Source organism: Melanostigma gelatinosum (genome assembly GCF_949748355.1).
Source record: "Melanostigma gelatinosum genome assembly, chromosome: 9".
NCBI classification, from domain to species: Eukaryota; Metazoa; Chordata; class Actinopteri; order Perciformes; family Zoarcidae; genus Melanostigma; species Melanostigma gelatinosum.
In genome coordinates this window covers 2,440,878-2,457,281 of record NC_136642.1, presented here as the reverse complement: position 1 = coordinate 2,457,281, position 16,404 = coordinate 2,440,878, and the positions used below count along the sequence as shown (strand labels likewise).

Sequence of the window (16,404 nt, the reverse complement as noted above, 5' to 3'; positions counted from 1 at the left end):
AAATGACAATTGTCATAAAGTTATGATGGTACACACTCCGGTACAGTAGGGGGCGGTATGCACCTTAAACGTTGGTTGATAGTCCGCCATTAAACTAAAAGAAGAAGAAGAGACGTCATCAGTCCTTCATCCAATCAGTGGAGTTGGCTCCGCATTAGTCCCCGCCCTTCAGAGAAACCGCCATCAGGAAGTTAAAATGAGGAAACTGACAGATGAACACAGCCCGCTGCTCCACTACGAGGTAAACCTTTCATAGCTTCTCAGCTAACGCGAGCTAAGTGGCAGATTGAACATGTTGGGACCTTTTTGGGGAGTTTGTTGCCGCGCAATGTAAACTGTTCACATCGTTATTACTCTCTTACGCGCGCGCGAACGTAACATTACGGTAACTAACACTGCGCTCAACTCAGCAGACACGTACATGTTAGTGCGCCTCTATGCTGAGATTCACGGTAAACGCTGCTCCAACATGTCTGGTAGAAAACAAATATGAATTAATAAAGTTAATAAAGGTTAATTTAACTTTGCAGATTAACTGCTTCTCGCCTGGAAAGTAGACGAGATAAGGCGGAAGCAGCAGGGGCGATTTCAGCCTACAGGAAGTCAAAGAAACAGTCACTTCCTGTTAGATCTGTAGGCTACTTGTAGTTCACAGACCTCATTTGGATTCATTCATGTGTGTTTGTAAATATATATTTATGTGGAAACTTGCGTTGTGTTTTCTAGAAATATGCTTTATGATTATCAACTACACGAGATTATGTTTTTAGATTACATTTGAAGTGTTCCTTTATGTGTTGATGATGAATGTTTGTGATGAACTGAAGGATGAAGTGTTCCTTTATGTGTTGATGATGAATGTTTGTGACAAACTGAAGGATGAAGTGTTTCTTTATGTGTTGATGAATGTTTGTGATAAACTGAAGGATGAAGTGTTCCTTTGTGTTGATGATGAATGTTTGTGATGAACTGAAGGATGAAGTGTTCCTTTATGTGTTGATGATGAATGTTTGTGATAAACTGAAGGATGAAGTGTTCCTTTGTGTTGATGATGAATGTTTGTGATGAACTGAAGGATGAAGTGTTCCTTTATGTGTTGATGATGAATGTTTGTGACAAACTGAAGGATGAAGTGTTTCTTTATGTGTTGATGATGACTGTTTGTGATAAACTGAAGGATGAAGTGTTCCTTTATGTGTTGATGATGAATGTTTGTGATAAACTGAAGGATGAAGTGTTTCTTTATGTGTTGATGATGAATGTTTGTGATGAACTGAAGGATGAAGTGTTCCTTTATGTGTTGATGATGAATGTTTCTGATAAACAGAAGGATGAAGTGTTCCTTTGTGTTGATGATGAATGTTTGTGATGAACTGAAGGATGAAGTGTTTCTTTATGTGTTGATGATGAATGTTTGTGATAAACTGAAGGATGAAGTGTTCCTTTGTGTTGATGATGAATGTTTGTGATAAACTGATGGCTGAAGTGTTTCTTCATGTGTTGATGTTGAATGTTTGTGATAAACTGAAGGATGAAGTGTTCCTTTGTGTTGATGATGAATGTTTGTGATAACCTGAAGGATGAAGTGTTTCTTTATGTGTTGATGTTGAATGTTTGTGATGAACTGAAGGATGAAGTGTTCCTTTGTGTTGATGATGAATGTTTGTGATAAACTGAAGGATGAAGTGTTTCTTTATGTGTTGATGATGAATGTGTGTGATAAACTGAAGGATGAAGTGTTTCTTTATGTGTTGATGTTGAATGTTTGTGATAAACTAAAGGATGAAGTGTTCCTTTATGTGTTGATGAATGTTTGTGATAAACTGAAGGATGAAGTGTTTCTTTATGTGTTGATGTTGAATGTTTGTGATAAACTGAAGGATGAAGTGTTCCTTTATGTGTTGATGTTGAATGTTTGTGATAAACTGAAGGATGAATTGTTCCTTTGTGTTGATGATGAATGTTTGTGATGAACTGAAGGATGAAGTGTTGATGTTGAATGTTTGTGATAAACTGAAGGATGAAGTGTTTCTTTGTGTGTTGATGATGAATGTGATAAACTGAAGGATGAAGTGTTTCTTTGTGTGTTGATGATGAATGTGATAAACTGAAGGATGAAGTGTTCCTTTATGTGTTGATGAATGTTTGTGATAAACTGAAGGATGAAGTGTTTCTTTATGTGTTGATGTTGAATGTTTGTGATAAACTGAAGGATGAAGTGTTACTTTATGGGTTGATGAATGTTTGCGCCAGACTAACGTATGAATACAGAGGAAGTCACAGAAATAGTTCCATCATGTTAGATCCGATCTATAGGCTACCTGTCGTTTGTTTGCAGACCTCGTTCAGATTTATTCATGCGTTAGTAAATATATATTTATGTGGAAATATGCGTGTGTCTGGCCTTGTATTCCATCCTTTATTCTGTTTATATCTGGTAAGACAGAAAACACGTTTTTTTAAAATGTAAAGTATGAAAGGTGGGCTGTTGATGATGAGGAGTTTGAGGTCATGTAGCAGTAGGTCACATGGTGTAAAGATCTGTATAAAGTCTCTTTCTTCCACTAAAATGATGAACTTCTCCACATGTTCACTGCAGACTATTTAAGAAAAGACTGATTGGTTTGTTCTTCGTCACATGACACGCGGTGACAACGTCACATTAACAGTCTGAGGGTTAAAAATAAAGTTTCATGTGAACGAGGGCGAGAGAGCAGAGGACCTCCAGTGAATGAAAAGCAAACGTCATCACATGATCTTGTCTTTCATCATAATCTTCCCGTCAGTGACTCCTCCCCCCTCTTGTGTCACAAAACAAACGCGCCCATCCTCGTGCCTTGAACTCTTGCGTAATCTCACCAGCTCCAGCCAACATGGCCGCCCCTCCGCCTCCTTTATGCTGCAGCACTACAGCTTCTTCTCCTACACTTTCCATGTGAGTCATGTGACGTGTGGGTCATGTGATCGCTCGAAGAAGGCGACTGTAGTTTCTCTTCCTGCCGACTGAAGAGTTTCATTCCTCACATCTCGATTTAAAAAGGCACATAATTGGAGCAAAACCTGAATTAGCAAATAGTTCGTTGAGTGATTATTATTTCGTCTCGGACCAAAACAACGGATTATTTGCTGTTTAACTGTTTAAGATTCATCGTGTGACACAAAATTAAATCAGTATTTTCATCCCAAAAGTGTAAAATAATAAAATCTAAATTTTCTGCTTAGAAGAGTAAAAATGATTGATTTGACGCCAAATCTACCAAATCAACCTGTGAACGTGATTGATTATAGATTGATACATTTTAGGGTGAACTGTCTCTTTACGCGTCGTTTAAAAGTCATGAATATTAATTGACATCGTCCTCAGGATGTTTGACGTTAGTTATTTTAATCTCACGTTTCAGTGTCGATGTTTGGAATGAAACTCTTCTGAGGTGATCTGGAATATAAGATACGATTCTTCTCTTCTCTTGGTAACAGACAACACGTACAGTAAACAAGTCAACTGTAAGATAAGAGCACACTGGAGGCTCATCATCAAACGGAAGCAAACATCTGCAGCGCCAGATGTTTCTCTACGGTTTCTGACCGTAAACTGTAAAAGGGATCGTTTTCTTTCATTTCATCTTTTTAGTTTTATAGATGTAATATTGATGAAAACAAAAAAACACGAGATCACTAACCAGCTGTCCTTTATACTGATGACGATGAAGATGAAGGATTGCACTTAACAAAGTTGGCACAATGACTTTAATGGAGTTGTTGCTGTCGGAGCTCTGGTGGATGTTTTTAACACAAATCTTCATCTTTTAATCTTTTTCTTTTTTGTAAGGTTTTGTGTTTGGTTAGTTTTTGTTGTACAGTTCTGATCAGATCTTCCTCCTCCTCTTCCTCCTGTCGCATCAGCAGCTAAAAGCGTTCTATTTTTTATTCTGAATGATCCCTGTTCCTTTAATGGAGGTCAGCTGATGTTTGATTTGTTCAATAAACGTACATAAACTGGAGGAATCACAGTTGGACTAAAGACTAAATCAGTTGTTTTTCTTTCTGGAGCTCAGACTCAGAAACACAGAATTAATAATTAAATAAAGTAAAACAAGAACAAGCTTCAAACAGATCGTTCACATCGTTATTACTCTCTTACGCGCGCGCGAACGTAACATTACGGTAACTAACACTGCGCTCAACTCAGCAGACACGTACATGTTAGTGCGCCTCTATGCTGAGATTCACGGTAAACGCTGCTCCAACATATCTGGTAGAAAACAAATATGAATTAATAAAGTTAATAAAGGTTAATTTAACTTTCCAGATTAACTGCTTCTCGCCTGGAAAGTAGACGAGATAAGGCGGAAGCAGCAGGGGCGATTTCAGCCTACAGGAAGTCAAAGAAACAGTCACTTCCTGTTAGATCTGTAGGCTACTTGTAGTTCACAGACCTCATTTGGATTCATTCATGTGTGTTTGTAAATATATATTTATGTGGAAACTTGCGTTGTGTTTTCTAGAAATATGCTTTATGATTATCAACTACACGAGATTATGTTTTTAGATTACATTTGAAGTGTTCCTTTGTGTTGATGATGAATGTTTGTGATGAACTGAAGGATGAAGTGTTCCTTTATGTGTTGATGATGAATGTTTGTGATAAACTGAAGGATGAAGTGTTTCTTTATGTGTTGATGATGAATGTTTGTGATGAACTGAAGGATGAAGTGTTCCTTTATGTGTTGATGATGCATGTTTGTGATACACTGAAGGATGAAGTGTTTCTTTATGTGTTGTTGATGAATGTTTCTGATAAACTGAAGGATGAAGTGTTCCTTTGTGTTGATGTTGAATGTTTGTGATAAACTGAAGGATGAAGTGTTTCTTTATGTGTTGATGTTGAATGTTTGTGATAAACTGAAGGATGAAGTGTTCCTTTATGTGTTGATGTTGAATGTTTGTGATAAACTGAAGGATGAAGTGTTCCTTTGTGTTGATGATGAATGTTTGTGATGAACTGAAGGATGAAGTGTTGATGTTGAATGTTTGTGATAAACTGAAGGATGAAGTGTTTCTTTGTGTGTTGATGATGAATGTGATAAACTGAAGGATGAAGTGTTCCTTTATGTGTTGATGATGAATGTTTCTGATAAACAGAAGGATGAAGTGTTCCTTTGTGTTGATGATGAATGTTTGTGATGAACTGAAGGATGAAGTGTTTCTTTATGTGTTGATGATGAATGTTTGTGATAAACTGAAGGATGAAGTGTTCCTTTGTGTTGATGATGAATGTTTGTGATAAACTGATGGCTGAAGTGTTTCTTCATGTGTTGATGTTGAATGTTTGTGATAAACTGAAGGATGAAGTGTTCCTTTGTGTTGATGATGAATGTTTGTGATAACCTGAAGGATGAAGTGTTTCTTTATGTGTTGATGTTGAATGTTTGTGATGAACTGAAGGATGAAGTGTTCCTTTGTGTTGATGATGAATGTTTGTGATAAACTGAAGGATGAAGTGTTTCTTTATGTGTTGATGATGAATGTGTGTGATAAACTGAAGGATGAAGTGTTTCTTTATGTGTTGATGTTGAATGTTTGTGATAAACTAAAGGATGAAGTGTTCCTTTATGTGTTGTTGAATGTTTGTGATAAACTGAAGGATGAAGTGTTACTTTATGTGTTGATGATGAATGTTTGTGATAAACTGAAGGATGAAGTGTTTCTTTATGTGTTGATGTTGAATGTTTGTGATAAACTGAAGGATGAATTGTTCCTTTGTGTTGATGATGAATGTTTGTGATGAACTGAAGGATGAAGTGTTGATGTTGAATGTTTGTGATAAACTGAAGGATGAAGTGTTTCTTTGTGTGTTGATGATGAATGTGATAAACTGAAGGATGAAGTGTTTCTTTGTGTGTTGATGATGAATGTGATAAACTGAAGGATGAAGTGTTCCTTTATGTGTTGATGAATGTTTGTGATAAACTGAAGGATGAAGTGTTTCTTTATGTGTTGATGTTGAATGTTTGTGATAAACTGAAGGATGAAGTGTTACTTTATGGGTTGATGAATGTTTGCGCCAGACTAACGTATGAATACAGAGGAAGTCACAGAAATAGTTCCATCATGTTAGATCCGATCTATAGGCTACCTGTCGTTTGTTTGCAGACCTCGTTCAGATTTATTCATGCGTTAGTAAATATATATTTATGTGGAAATATGCGTGTGTCTGGCCTTGTATTCCATCCTTTATTCTGTTTATATCTGGTAAGACAGAAAACACGTTTTTTTTAAATGTAAAGTATGAAAGGTGGGCTGTTGATGATGAGGAGTTTGAGGTCATGTAGCAGTAGGTCACATGGTGTAAAGATCTGTATAAAGTCTCTTTCTTCCACTAAAATGATGAACTTCTCCACATGTTCACTGCAGACTATTTAAGAAAAGACTGATTGGTTTGTTCTTCGTCACATGACACGCGGTGACAACGTCACATTAACAGTCTGAGGGTTAAAAATAAAGTTTCATGTGAACGAGGGCGAGAGAGCAGAGGACCTCCAGTGAATGAAAAGCAAACGTCATCACATGATCTTGTCTTTCATCATAATCTTCCCGTCAGTGACTCCTCCCCCCTCTTGTGTCACAAAACAAACGCGCCCATCCTCGTGCCTTGAACTCTTGCGTAATCTCACCAGCTCCAGCCAACATGGCCGCCCCTCCGCCTCCTTTATGCTGCAGCACTACAGCTTCTTCTCCTACACTTTCCATGTGAGTCATGTGACGTGTGGGTCATGTGATCGCTCGAAGAAGGCGACTGTAGTTTCTCTTCCTGCCGACTGAAGAGTTTCATTCCTCACATCTCGATTTAAAAAGGCACATAATTGGAGCAAAACCTGAATTAGCAAATAGTTCGTTGAGTGATTATTATTTCGTCTCGGACCAAAACAACGGATTATTTGCTGTTTAACTGTTTAAGATTCATCGTGTGACACAAAATTAAATCAGTATTTTCATCCCAAAAGTGTAAAATAATAAAATCTAAATTTTCTGCTTAGAAGAGTAAAAATGATTGATTTGACGCCAAATCTACCAAATCAACCTGTGAACGTGATTGATTATAGATTGATACATTTTAGGGTGAACTGTCTCTTTACGCGTCGTTTAAAAGTCATGAATATTAATTGACATCGTCCTCAGGATGTTTGACGTTAGTTATTTTAATCTCACGTTTCAGTGTCGATGTTTGGAATGAAACTCTTCTGAGGTGATCTGGAATATAAGATACGATTCTTCTCTTCTCTTGGTAACAGACAACACGTACAGTAAACAAGTCAACTGTAAGATAAGAGCACACTGGAGGCTCATCATCAAACGGAAGCAAACATCTGCAGCGCCAGATGTTTCTCTACGGTTTCTGACCGTAAACTGTAAAAGGGATCGTTTTCTTTCATTTCATCTTTTTAGTTTTATAGATGTAATATTGATGAAAACAAAAAAACACGAGATCACTAACCAGCTGTCCTTTATACTGATGACGATGAAGATGAAGGATTGCACTTAACAAAGTTGGCACAATGACTTTAATGGAGTTGTTGCTGTCGGAGCTCTGGTGGATGTTTTTAACACAAATCTTCATCTTTTAATCTTTTTCTTTTTTGTAAGGTTTTGTGTTTGGTTAGTTTTTGTTGTACAGTTCTGATCAGATCTTCCTCCTCCTCTTCCTCCTGTCGCATCAGCAGCTAAAAGCGTTCTATTTTTTATTCTGAATGATCCCTGTTCCTTTAATGGAGGTCAGCTGATGTTTGATTTGTTCAATAAACGTACATAAACTGGAGGAATCACAGTTGGACTAAAGACTAAATCAGTTGTTTTTCTTTCTGGAGCTCAGACTCAGAAACACAGAATTAATAATTAAATAAAGTAAAACAAGAACAAGCTTCAAACAGATCGTTCACATCGTTATTACTCTCTTACGCGCGCGCGAACGTAACATTACGGTAACTAACACTGCGCTCAACTCAGCAGACACGTACATGTTAGTGCGCCTCTATGCTGAGATTCACGGTAAACGCTGCTCCAACATATCTGGTAGAAAACAAATATGAATTAATAAAGTTAATAAAGGTTAATTTAACTTTGCAGATTAACTGCTTCTCGCCTGGAAAGTAGATGAGATAAGGCGGAAGCAGCAGGGGCGATTTCAGCCTACAGGAAGTCAAAGAAACAGTCACTTCCTGTTAGATCTGTAGGCTACTTGTAGTTCACAGACCTCATTTGGATTCATTCATGTGTGTTTGTAAATATATATTTATGTGGAAACTTGCGTTGTGTTTTCTAGAAATATGCTTTATGATTATCAACTACACGAGATTATGTTTTTAGATTACATTTGAAGTGTTCCTTTGTGTTGATGATGAATGTTTGTGATGAACTGAAGGATGAAGTGTTCCTTTATGTGTTGATGATGAATGTTTGTGATAAACTGAAGGATGAAGTGTTTCTTTATGTGTTGATGATGAATGTTTGTGATGAACTGAAGGATGAAGTGTTCCTTTATGTGTTGATGATGCATGTTTGTGATACACTGAAGGATGAAGTGTTTCTTTATGTGTTGTTGATGAATGTTTCTGATAAACTGAAGGATGAAGTGTTCCTTTGTGTTGATGTTGAATGTTTGTGATAAACTGAAGGATGAAGTGTTTCTTTATGTGTTGATGTTGAATGTTTGTGATAAACTGAAGGATGAAGTGTTCCTTTATGTGTTGATGTTGAATGTTTGTGATAAACTGAAGGATGAAGTGTTCCTTTGTGTTGATGATGAATGTTTGTGATGAACTGAAGGATGAAGTGTTGATGTTGAATGTTTGTGATAAACTGAAGGATGAAGTGTTTCTTTGTGTGTTGATGATGAATGTGATAAACTGAAGGATGAAGTGTTCCTTTATGTGTTGATGAATGTTTGTGATAAACTGAAGGATGAAGTGTTTCTTTATGTGTTGATGTTGAATGTTTGTGATAAACTGAAGGATGAAGTGTTCCTTTATGGGTTGATGAATGTTTGTGATAAACTGAAGGATGAAGTGTTTCTTTATGTGTTGTTGAATGTTTGTGATAAACTGAAGGATGACGTGTTCCTTTATGTGTTGATGTTGAATGTTTGTGATAAACTGAAGGATGAAGTGTTCCTTTATGGGTTGATGAATGTTTGTGATAAACTGAAGGATGAAGTGTTTCTTTATGTGTTGTTGAATGTTTGTGATAAACTGAAGGATGAAGTGTTCCTTTATGTGTTGATGATGAATGTTTGTGATAAACTGAAGGATGAAGTGTTCCTTTATGTGTTGATGATGAATGTTTGTGATAAACTGAAGGGTGAAGTGTTTCTTTATGTGTTGATGATGAAGGTTTGTGATAAACTGAAGGATGACGTGTTTCTTTATGTGTTGATGTTGAATGTTTGTGATAAACTGAAGGATGAAGTGTTCCTTTGTGTTGATGATGTACAGAAACAGAGATACATTTAAAGACATTATCTGCTCAACACCAGCGTCCATTAAACCAGTAACACTTCTTTAATGTTTCTTTTGTATTTCTTCTTATCTGTTTACAGAAATTCTCTCATCAACGGAGTTTAAACGTTTTGCCAGAAATCTTCCATAAAGTTCAGCAGCAGAAAACACGGTCTCTGGCGGCCATTTTACTGTGCACCCACGGGCGACATGTGTCATAACAACCCGTCATCAGAACTTTAGTGGCAAACGGTTTGATGATGTCAGCAAATCTGGAGAGCTTTTATCAGCTTTACAACAGAGACTGCTCACAGAAGTGACCTGAGACGATGCTTCCACAACGGTAATAAACCTTTATGTAGTTACACGGTAGAGGTCTGTGATTTGATTTTGTTCTATTTATTTAAGATCTTGTCTCACATATTTGGGGAATGATTCATATTTTAAATATTTCAACAAATTCTAAAATTGTATTCTAAAGTGACTTCAAACACCTCATGATGAATATAAAATGTGTTGTAAAGAATGTGTTGGTCTCCACTGAGACAGGAAGAAGGCTCATGACCCCGAGGAGGAGCAGCCGTCCCACTGTGCTTTGTGTCGGGACGTCCTGAAGGATCCCGTCTCTACCAGCTGTGGACACTGGTTCTGCAGACGGTGCATCACCTCGTACTGGGACCAGTCTGCTTCATCAGGGGACTCCTCCTGTCCCCAGTGTGGAGAAACATCTGGACTGCAGACAGCCATTGGGACCAGCACTGTGCAAAGTAAGATCTCTCTGCTGCATGGAGACGGCAATAAATGATTCATAGATGTGGCCTCAACCATTTTTATGAATAAATGTATTAGTTTTATTTATTGCCCACATGGGATTACAAGACACCACGAGTTTACATTCCTGAGAGGCAGGTAGGTAGACAGGTAGGTAGGTAGACAGCCCATTTAACAGACAGCCACCTGATTTTCGGTCCTTGTTTTGTCCGAGCATTTGATTGTCTCACATTTCTCCTTGTCATTCAGGAGATAGCGGTCTACAGGAGGTTTTAGATGGACACAAGATCAGTCTGAGGAGGAGATGTGAACATGTGACTGAAGGAACTGATGGAAGTGGAACCCCCCTTAACAGGATCTACACTGAGCTCTACATCACAGAGGGACAGAGTGAAGAGGTGAACACCCAACATGAGGTGAGGCAGCTTGAATCAGCTTCCAAGAAGAAGATCCTCCATGACGCTCCGATCAAGTGCCACGACATCTTTAAAGCCTCACCAGACCAACAGACACCCATCAGAGTCGTTCTGACCAACGGCGTCGCCGGCGTTGGAAAAACCTTCTTGGTGCAGAAGTTCACTCTGGACTGGGCCGAGGGTTTGGAGAACCAAGATGTCAGTCTGGTGGTTCTGCTGTCGTTCAGGGAGCTGAACTTGATCAAAGATGAGCAGTACAGTCTTCTCCAGCTGCTCCATGTTTTCCATCCAACATTACAGAAGATCACAGCAGAGGAGCTCTCTGTCTGTAAAGTTCTGTTCATCTTTGATGGTCTGGATGAAACCAGACTTTCATTGGATCTCATCAACAATGAGGCCGTGTCTGATGTCACACAGAAGGCATCGGTCAACGTGCTGCTGACGAACCTCATCGAGGGGAATCTGCTTCCCTCGGCTCTCGTCTGGATAACTTCCAGACCTGCAGCAGCCAATCGGATCCCTCGTAGACGTGTTGACAGGGTAACAGAAGTACGAGGCTTCACCGACCCCCAGAAGGACGAGTACTTCAGGAGGAGGTTCAGTGATGAAGAGCTGTCCAGCAGAATCATCTCACACATCAAGACATCCAGGAGCCTCGACATCATGTGTCTAATCCCAGTCTTCTGCTGGATCACTGCTACAGTTCTGGACCACATGTGGACTACAGACCAGAGAGGAGCGCTGCCCAAGACCCTGACTGACATGTACTCACACTTCCTGCTGGTCCAGACAAAGAGGAAGAAGCAGAAGTACCACGAGGGACAAGAGACGAGTCCTCAGGAGCTGACGGAGGCTGACAGGGAAGTTCTTCTGAAGCTGGGGAGGCTGGCGTTTGAACATCTGGAGAAAGGAAACATCATGTTCTACCAAGAAGACCTGGAGCAGGTTGGTCTTGATGTCACGGAGGCCTCGGTGTTCTCAGGAGTTTGTACAGAGATCTTCAAAAGAGAGAGCGTGATCTTCGGGGAAACTGTCTACTGCTTTGTTCATCTGAGTGTTCAAGAGTTTCTGGCTGCAGTCTACATGTTCCACTGTTTCACAAACAGGAAGACAGAGGTACTGAAGGACTTCATGGGGAGGGAAGATTACCCAGCCCTGGAGGACTTCCTGAGGAGAGCCATGGAGAGATCCCTCAAAAGTAAAAATGGTCACCTGGACCTGTTTGTCCGCTTCCTTCATGGCCTCTCTCTGGAGTCCAACCAGAGACTCTTAGGAGGCCTGCTGGGTCAGACGGACAACAGTCCAGAAATCATCCAGAGAGCCATCAACAACCTGAAGGAGATGAACAGTTATGAAATCTCTCCTGACAGAAGCATCAACATCTTCCACTGTCTGACGGAGATGAACGACCACTCGGTGCATCAGGAGATCCAAGAGTTCCTGAAGTCGGAGAACCGATCGGAGAAGGAACTCTCAGAGATCCACTGCTCAGCTCTGGCCTACATGCTGCAGATGTCAGAGGAGGTTCTGGATGAGTTGGACTTGAAGAAGTACAACACCTCAGATGAGGGGCGACGGAGACTCATTCCAGCTGTGAGGAACTGCAAGAAAGCTGTGTAAGTCCAGATGTGATTAACTTAATAAATCAGTTTAGATCAGTAGTTTAAACCTTCAAATATACAAACTATCACACCAATGCGTTTTACTGAAAAATAACATTTATTTTTACAATCAACACTTAAAAAGATGAAGGCGATTGCAAATGACAAGATAATACAAACTGTAAAGGTGTTTCATTTTCACTTGTTTACTTCTTTTTTACAAAATGAACCAAAAAACTGGCACAGAGGAAGATCTTGGCTACATAATGAGATTCAATATGACACCATTTTTAAATCATACCCTCTGAACCAAAAATAAATCTATTACGAAGCTTTTTTACAAGATATTTAGTCAGTGCTGATCTAGACCCCTTGTCCCAGATGTGGCGGGAAACCAAACGCAGTGTTCGTAACATCCGGCGGTGTTCGGTGAACGTATTCAGTGTAGATACTGGGTTCATCTCCAACACACGTGTCAAACTCAAGGCCCGCGGGGCCGAATCCGGCCCGCCACCTCATTTTATGTGGCCCGCGAATCCGCCAGCAAAAAAAAAAATAATTAAAAAAAATTATTATTATTTTTTTTTTGGAAAAATAATTAAAAGTTAGACTTGAAAATAAAAGTATCCCCATGGTCTAAATTATGAGATAGAAAGTTGAAATGATGAGATAGCATGTTGTCTGTGTACCGACATTAAAACTATCACAACAGGTGGACAGGAGAGGCAACAGCCCGAAAAGAGGTTTCAACGATTGAAAAAGATCCACAAATAATCCCAAAATGTCCACGAAGAGAAACATTGATGCAGAGGCAAGAAAATGTAATGTAATGTCCAAGAATTAAAAGGCAGACTGCAATCACAGCAGAATATATTCACACAGCTACAGCCCAGTGCATGCTGAAGGTATGTGAGCAGAGCTCCGACCAGATACAGACTTTTACAAATGTCAGTTTGTGAAGAAACACCATCGCAGACCGAGTTGATGAACTAGCAGCAATCTAACAACACAGCTAGCTGAGAGACGAGCAGGTACTCGTGTTTCTAATGAACTGTTGATGAAGCACAGACAACACGGATACATCATCTATCATGTTCATCAGACCTGACTCTCAGTGAGCAGCTCTTGGATGTAGCTGCATGCACAGGACGACGACAGGGAGGAACATTAGTGATGCAGAGAGGTGAACAAACAGCTTTGAACAAAGTTAATGTCAGAACTTGTGTTTGATATTTGTCTTTGTTATTTTCTTTAATAGTTTGATCTTTGATAGAGTCATGTGGGTTTCTGAACCCTCAATTAAAATGATTTATGTTACAATAACAGAAATGTGTTTAAATATCATTTCTCATTGATATAACTGCATGTACAATATGTTTACACTTGAATAAACAATAATCAAATGCAGAGAGTTATTGAACAATATGTTAGGAGAAGTTAGTGATACAGTCTTACAGTCAACCGGCCCTTTGAGGGAGCGTGATGCTGATGTGGCCCAGAGAAGATGAGTTTGACAGCCTGCTCTACAACCTGGCTGATGTCTGTTCATGAGAATGAATCGTTGCCCCTCTGAAAGAAGCTCTGTGTTTATACACTATGTAGTCTGAATAGAAACAAAATGAAATAGTGCATGGTGCATGTTTTAAAGGTTAGTCACTATTCATTGTTTTTAACTACCGGTAATACTTTTTTCAGCAGCATCTGTTTTGTTTTGTGCGTTTTAGTGTATTTGTCTTTGTAAGTGAACATTGTTACTGCATACGTGAAGCAATGGTAAAACAAGTTTGAGTACTGTGTGCTTCATCACCTACATTGTTTAAACTGCAGGCTTAAATGTCACACCTGTACCCAAATATGGACCTTCATAGTTAAGACACTTTAGTATTTGAGTTACATCAAATATTTTGTGAAATCAAGAACTTTTGATCAAATGGAATTGTGAACATATTTTGGATTTGGAATGTGTGAAAAGTTGGGTGTGATGACTGACACTGACATGTTGCCTGGTTTATGAGGTGTATGAACCCAAAATATTCAGATTTTGCTGCAATTTAATTGCAATAACCAGATAACATCGATGCTGAAATAACAACATAATGATGATTTGTAAAAAGTCTGAAGCCTTGTTAGGTCTGGCAGCGTTACGACAGGAAAACAACTTTTTAAATGCTTGTTTTCTGAATGGAGTTGAGTTTGATTCGTGCTACGCTATGCTAACATCATAGCAGCAGCTATAGTCTGTGGAATATACACATACATTTATACACATTTCTGTCTGCTTTCAGGTAATGTAGAGCTCTTGGTGACAACAGACGACTTTTTTCCTCCATTAGTTAATATTAGTATATAATATATTCGTAATATTTCAAATCGAATACGAGAACTTCTTTTGTCATCAAATGCATGAAGTAAATATGAAGTGTCCTCTTTCATTGTTATAACAAATATTTGTGCTATGACAGACTTCGTGACTGTGAACTTTCGGAGACTGACTGTGAAGTCATTGCCTCAGCTCTGAAGTCCAACCCGTCCCATCTGAGAGAGCTGGACCTGAGGAACAACCACCTGAAGGATTCAGGAGTGAAGCTGCTGTCTGCTGCACTGGAGAGTCCACACTGTAGACTGGAGACACTGAGGTCAGTTCACTGACTGTACATGGTCTCGTTGTTTTTGTATGTCTACAAATCCTTGACTGAGGTTTCCCCAAGCACCAACCTCCAGTTCCTAAACATGAAGCCAAAGCGTCACGTGTTAAAGCTGCATTCTCTCCAGTGTCCACCAGGGGGCGACTCCTCTGGTTGTATAGAAGTCTATAGAAAATGACTCTACCTCTCTCTTGATTTATTCCCTCAGTAAACATTGTAAACATGAGTTTATGTCTCAATCTCTAGTTTCAAGTCTTCTTCAATACAGCATGATGTTCATTTAGTACATTATGGTCCATTTAGAGTCACACAGACCATAAAGCAGGGGATGCTTTAGGGCGGGGCTACACAGTGATTGACAGGTCGACACCAGAGACGTATACGGTGTCTCTACGTCTCCTCCTCAGTCCAGATATGGTCACTTCCTGTTCATCTACATCATTTTCATCTACATCATTGATCCTTCATTCAGACTGAGGGACTGCATTTTGTCAGAGGTCAGCTGCTCTTCTCTGGCCTCAGCTCTGAAGTCCAACACGTCACCTCTGAGACATCTGGACCTGAGTCACAACTACCTGGAGGATTCAGGAGTGAAGCTGCTGTGTGACCTTCTGGAGAGTCCAGACTGCAGACTGGAGGCTCTGAGGTCAGTCCACGCTTCAGCTCCACTGATGAATCTTTACTCCATATTATTCTTCCTGTACGTTTGTGGATGTGAATGTGGTTCTATAACAGAAATAAGACTTCAACATTAAAATGTGGCACATTTCTACACTGATAATATTCTCCCACTTAAAATGAGGCTGAACACGTGTATGCAGCAGATAAATACAAACCGCTCAACCAAAATATGATTGAAAGCAACGTCAAACCAAATGCTAATTATCATAAAGCAACAATTCAATTAGTTCAAAATCTGCATCCCTCACACGCTGAATCAGCTCCAAACACTTGACTTTAAAGTGTAATAAAAGTGGACTAACCCTCGGCTGCATGCACCATGAACACAAGAACCGGGTCCACTGATCTCCCACAGAACTCGAGAAAAAACCCAAAACCTGAGAGAAAGATCAGTACATCTGTTGATGCTGTTCCTTAACGAGCTAAAGAAGATGAATCTATGCTATTCCTATTTGTTTCATCAACCTTTGAACCTCATTGATGTTCAAACATAACTTACACCCATGAAGTTGTTCTTTTTTGTTCATACTTTTATTTTTCCTGGACTAAATGTACGTTTTGTTCACACCTGGCCGTGGCACCGTAGCGTGAGCTTCTGCAGATGGCGTGTGAGCTCCGAGCATGAACAAAAGGTGTTTCTACTCAACGTGCTTTTAATTGCATTCTTCTCTGAAACACCAGAGGACGAACAAACTAAATGAACTGTGAAGAATCAGGAAGACAACCAGTGTAACGCCATAAACCAACCTCCACAACCAAGAGGAGGAACTGTTATTGTCTGTGAACTCATATCTCATGT

The 16,404-nt window shown here is 39.4% G+C and overlaps 1 protein-coding gene across 2 annotated transcripts in view; it reads left to right on the top strand.

The window, feature by feature from the left end:
• Nucleotides 1-200: 200 nt before the first annotated feature.
• Nucleotides 201-16,404, top strand: part of LOC306782204 (uncharacterized protein) — a 30,224-nt gene continuing 14,020 nt past the window's right edge. For both annotated transcript variants that reach the window (XM_079275449.1, XM_079275448.1), the window contains exons 1-5: nt 201-241; nt 9,593-9,834; nt 10,041-10,258; nt 10,512-12,294; nt 14,742-14,915. In XM_079275449.1, the coding sequence (XP_079131575.1) occupies nt 9,821-9,834; nt 10,041-10,258; nt 10,512-12,294; nt 14,742-14,915 (2,189 nt within the window). In that variant the 5' untranslated portion in view covers nt 201-241; nt 9,593-9,820. The remainder of the gene's footprint in view (nt 242-9,592; nt 9,835-10,040; nt 10,259-10,511; nt 12,295-14,741; nt 14,916-16,404) is intronic.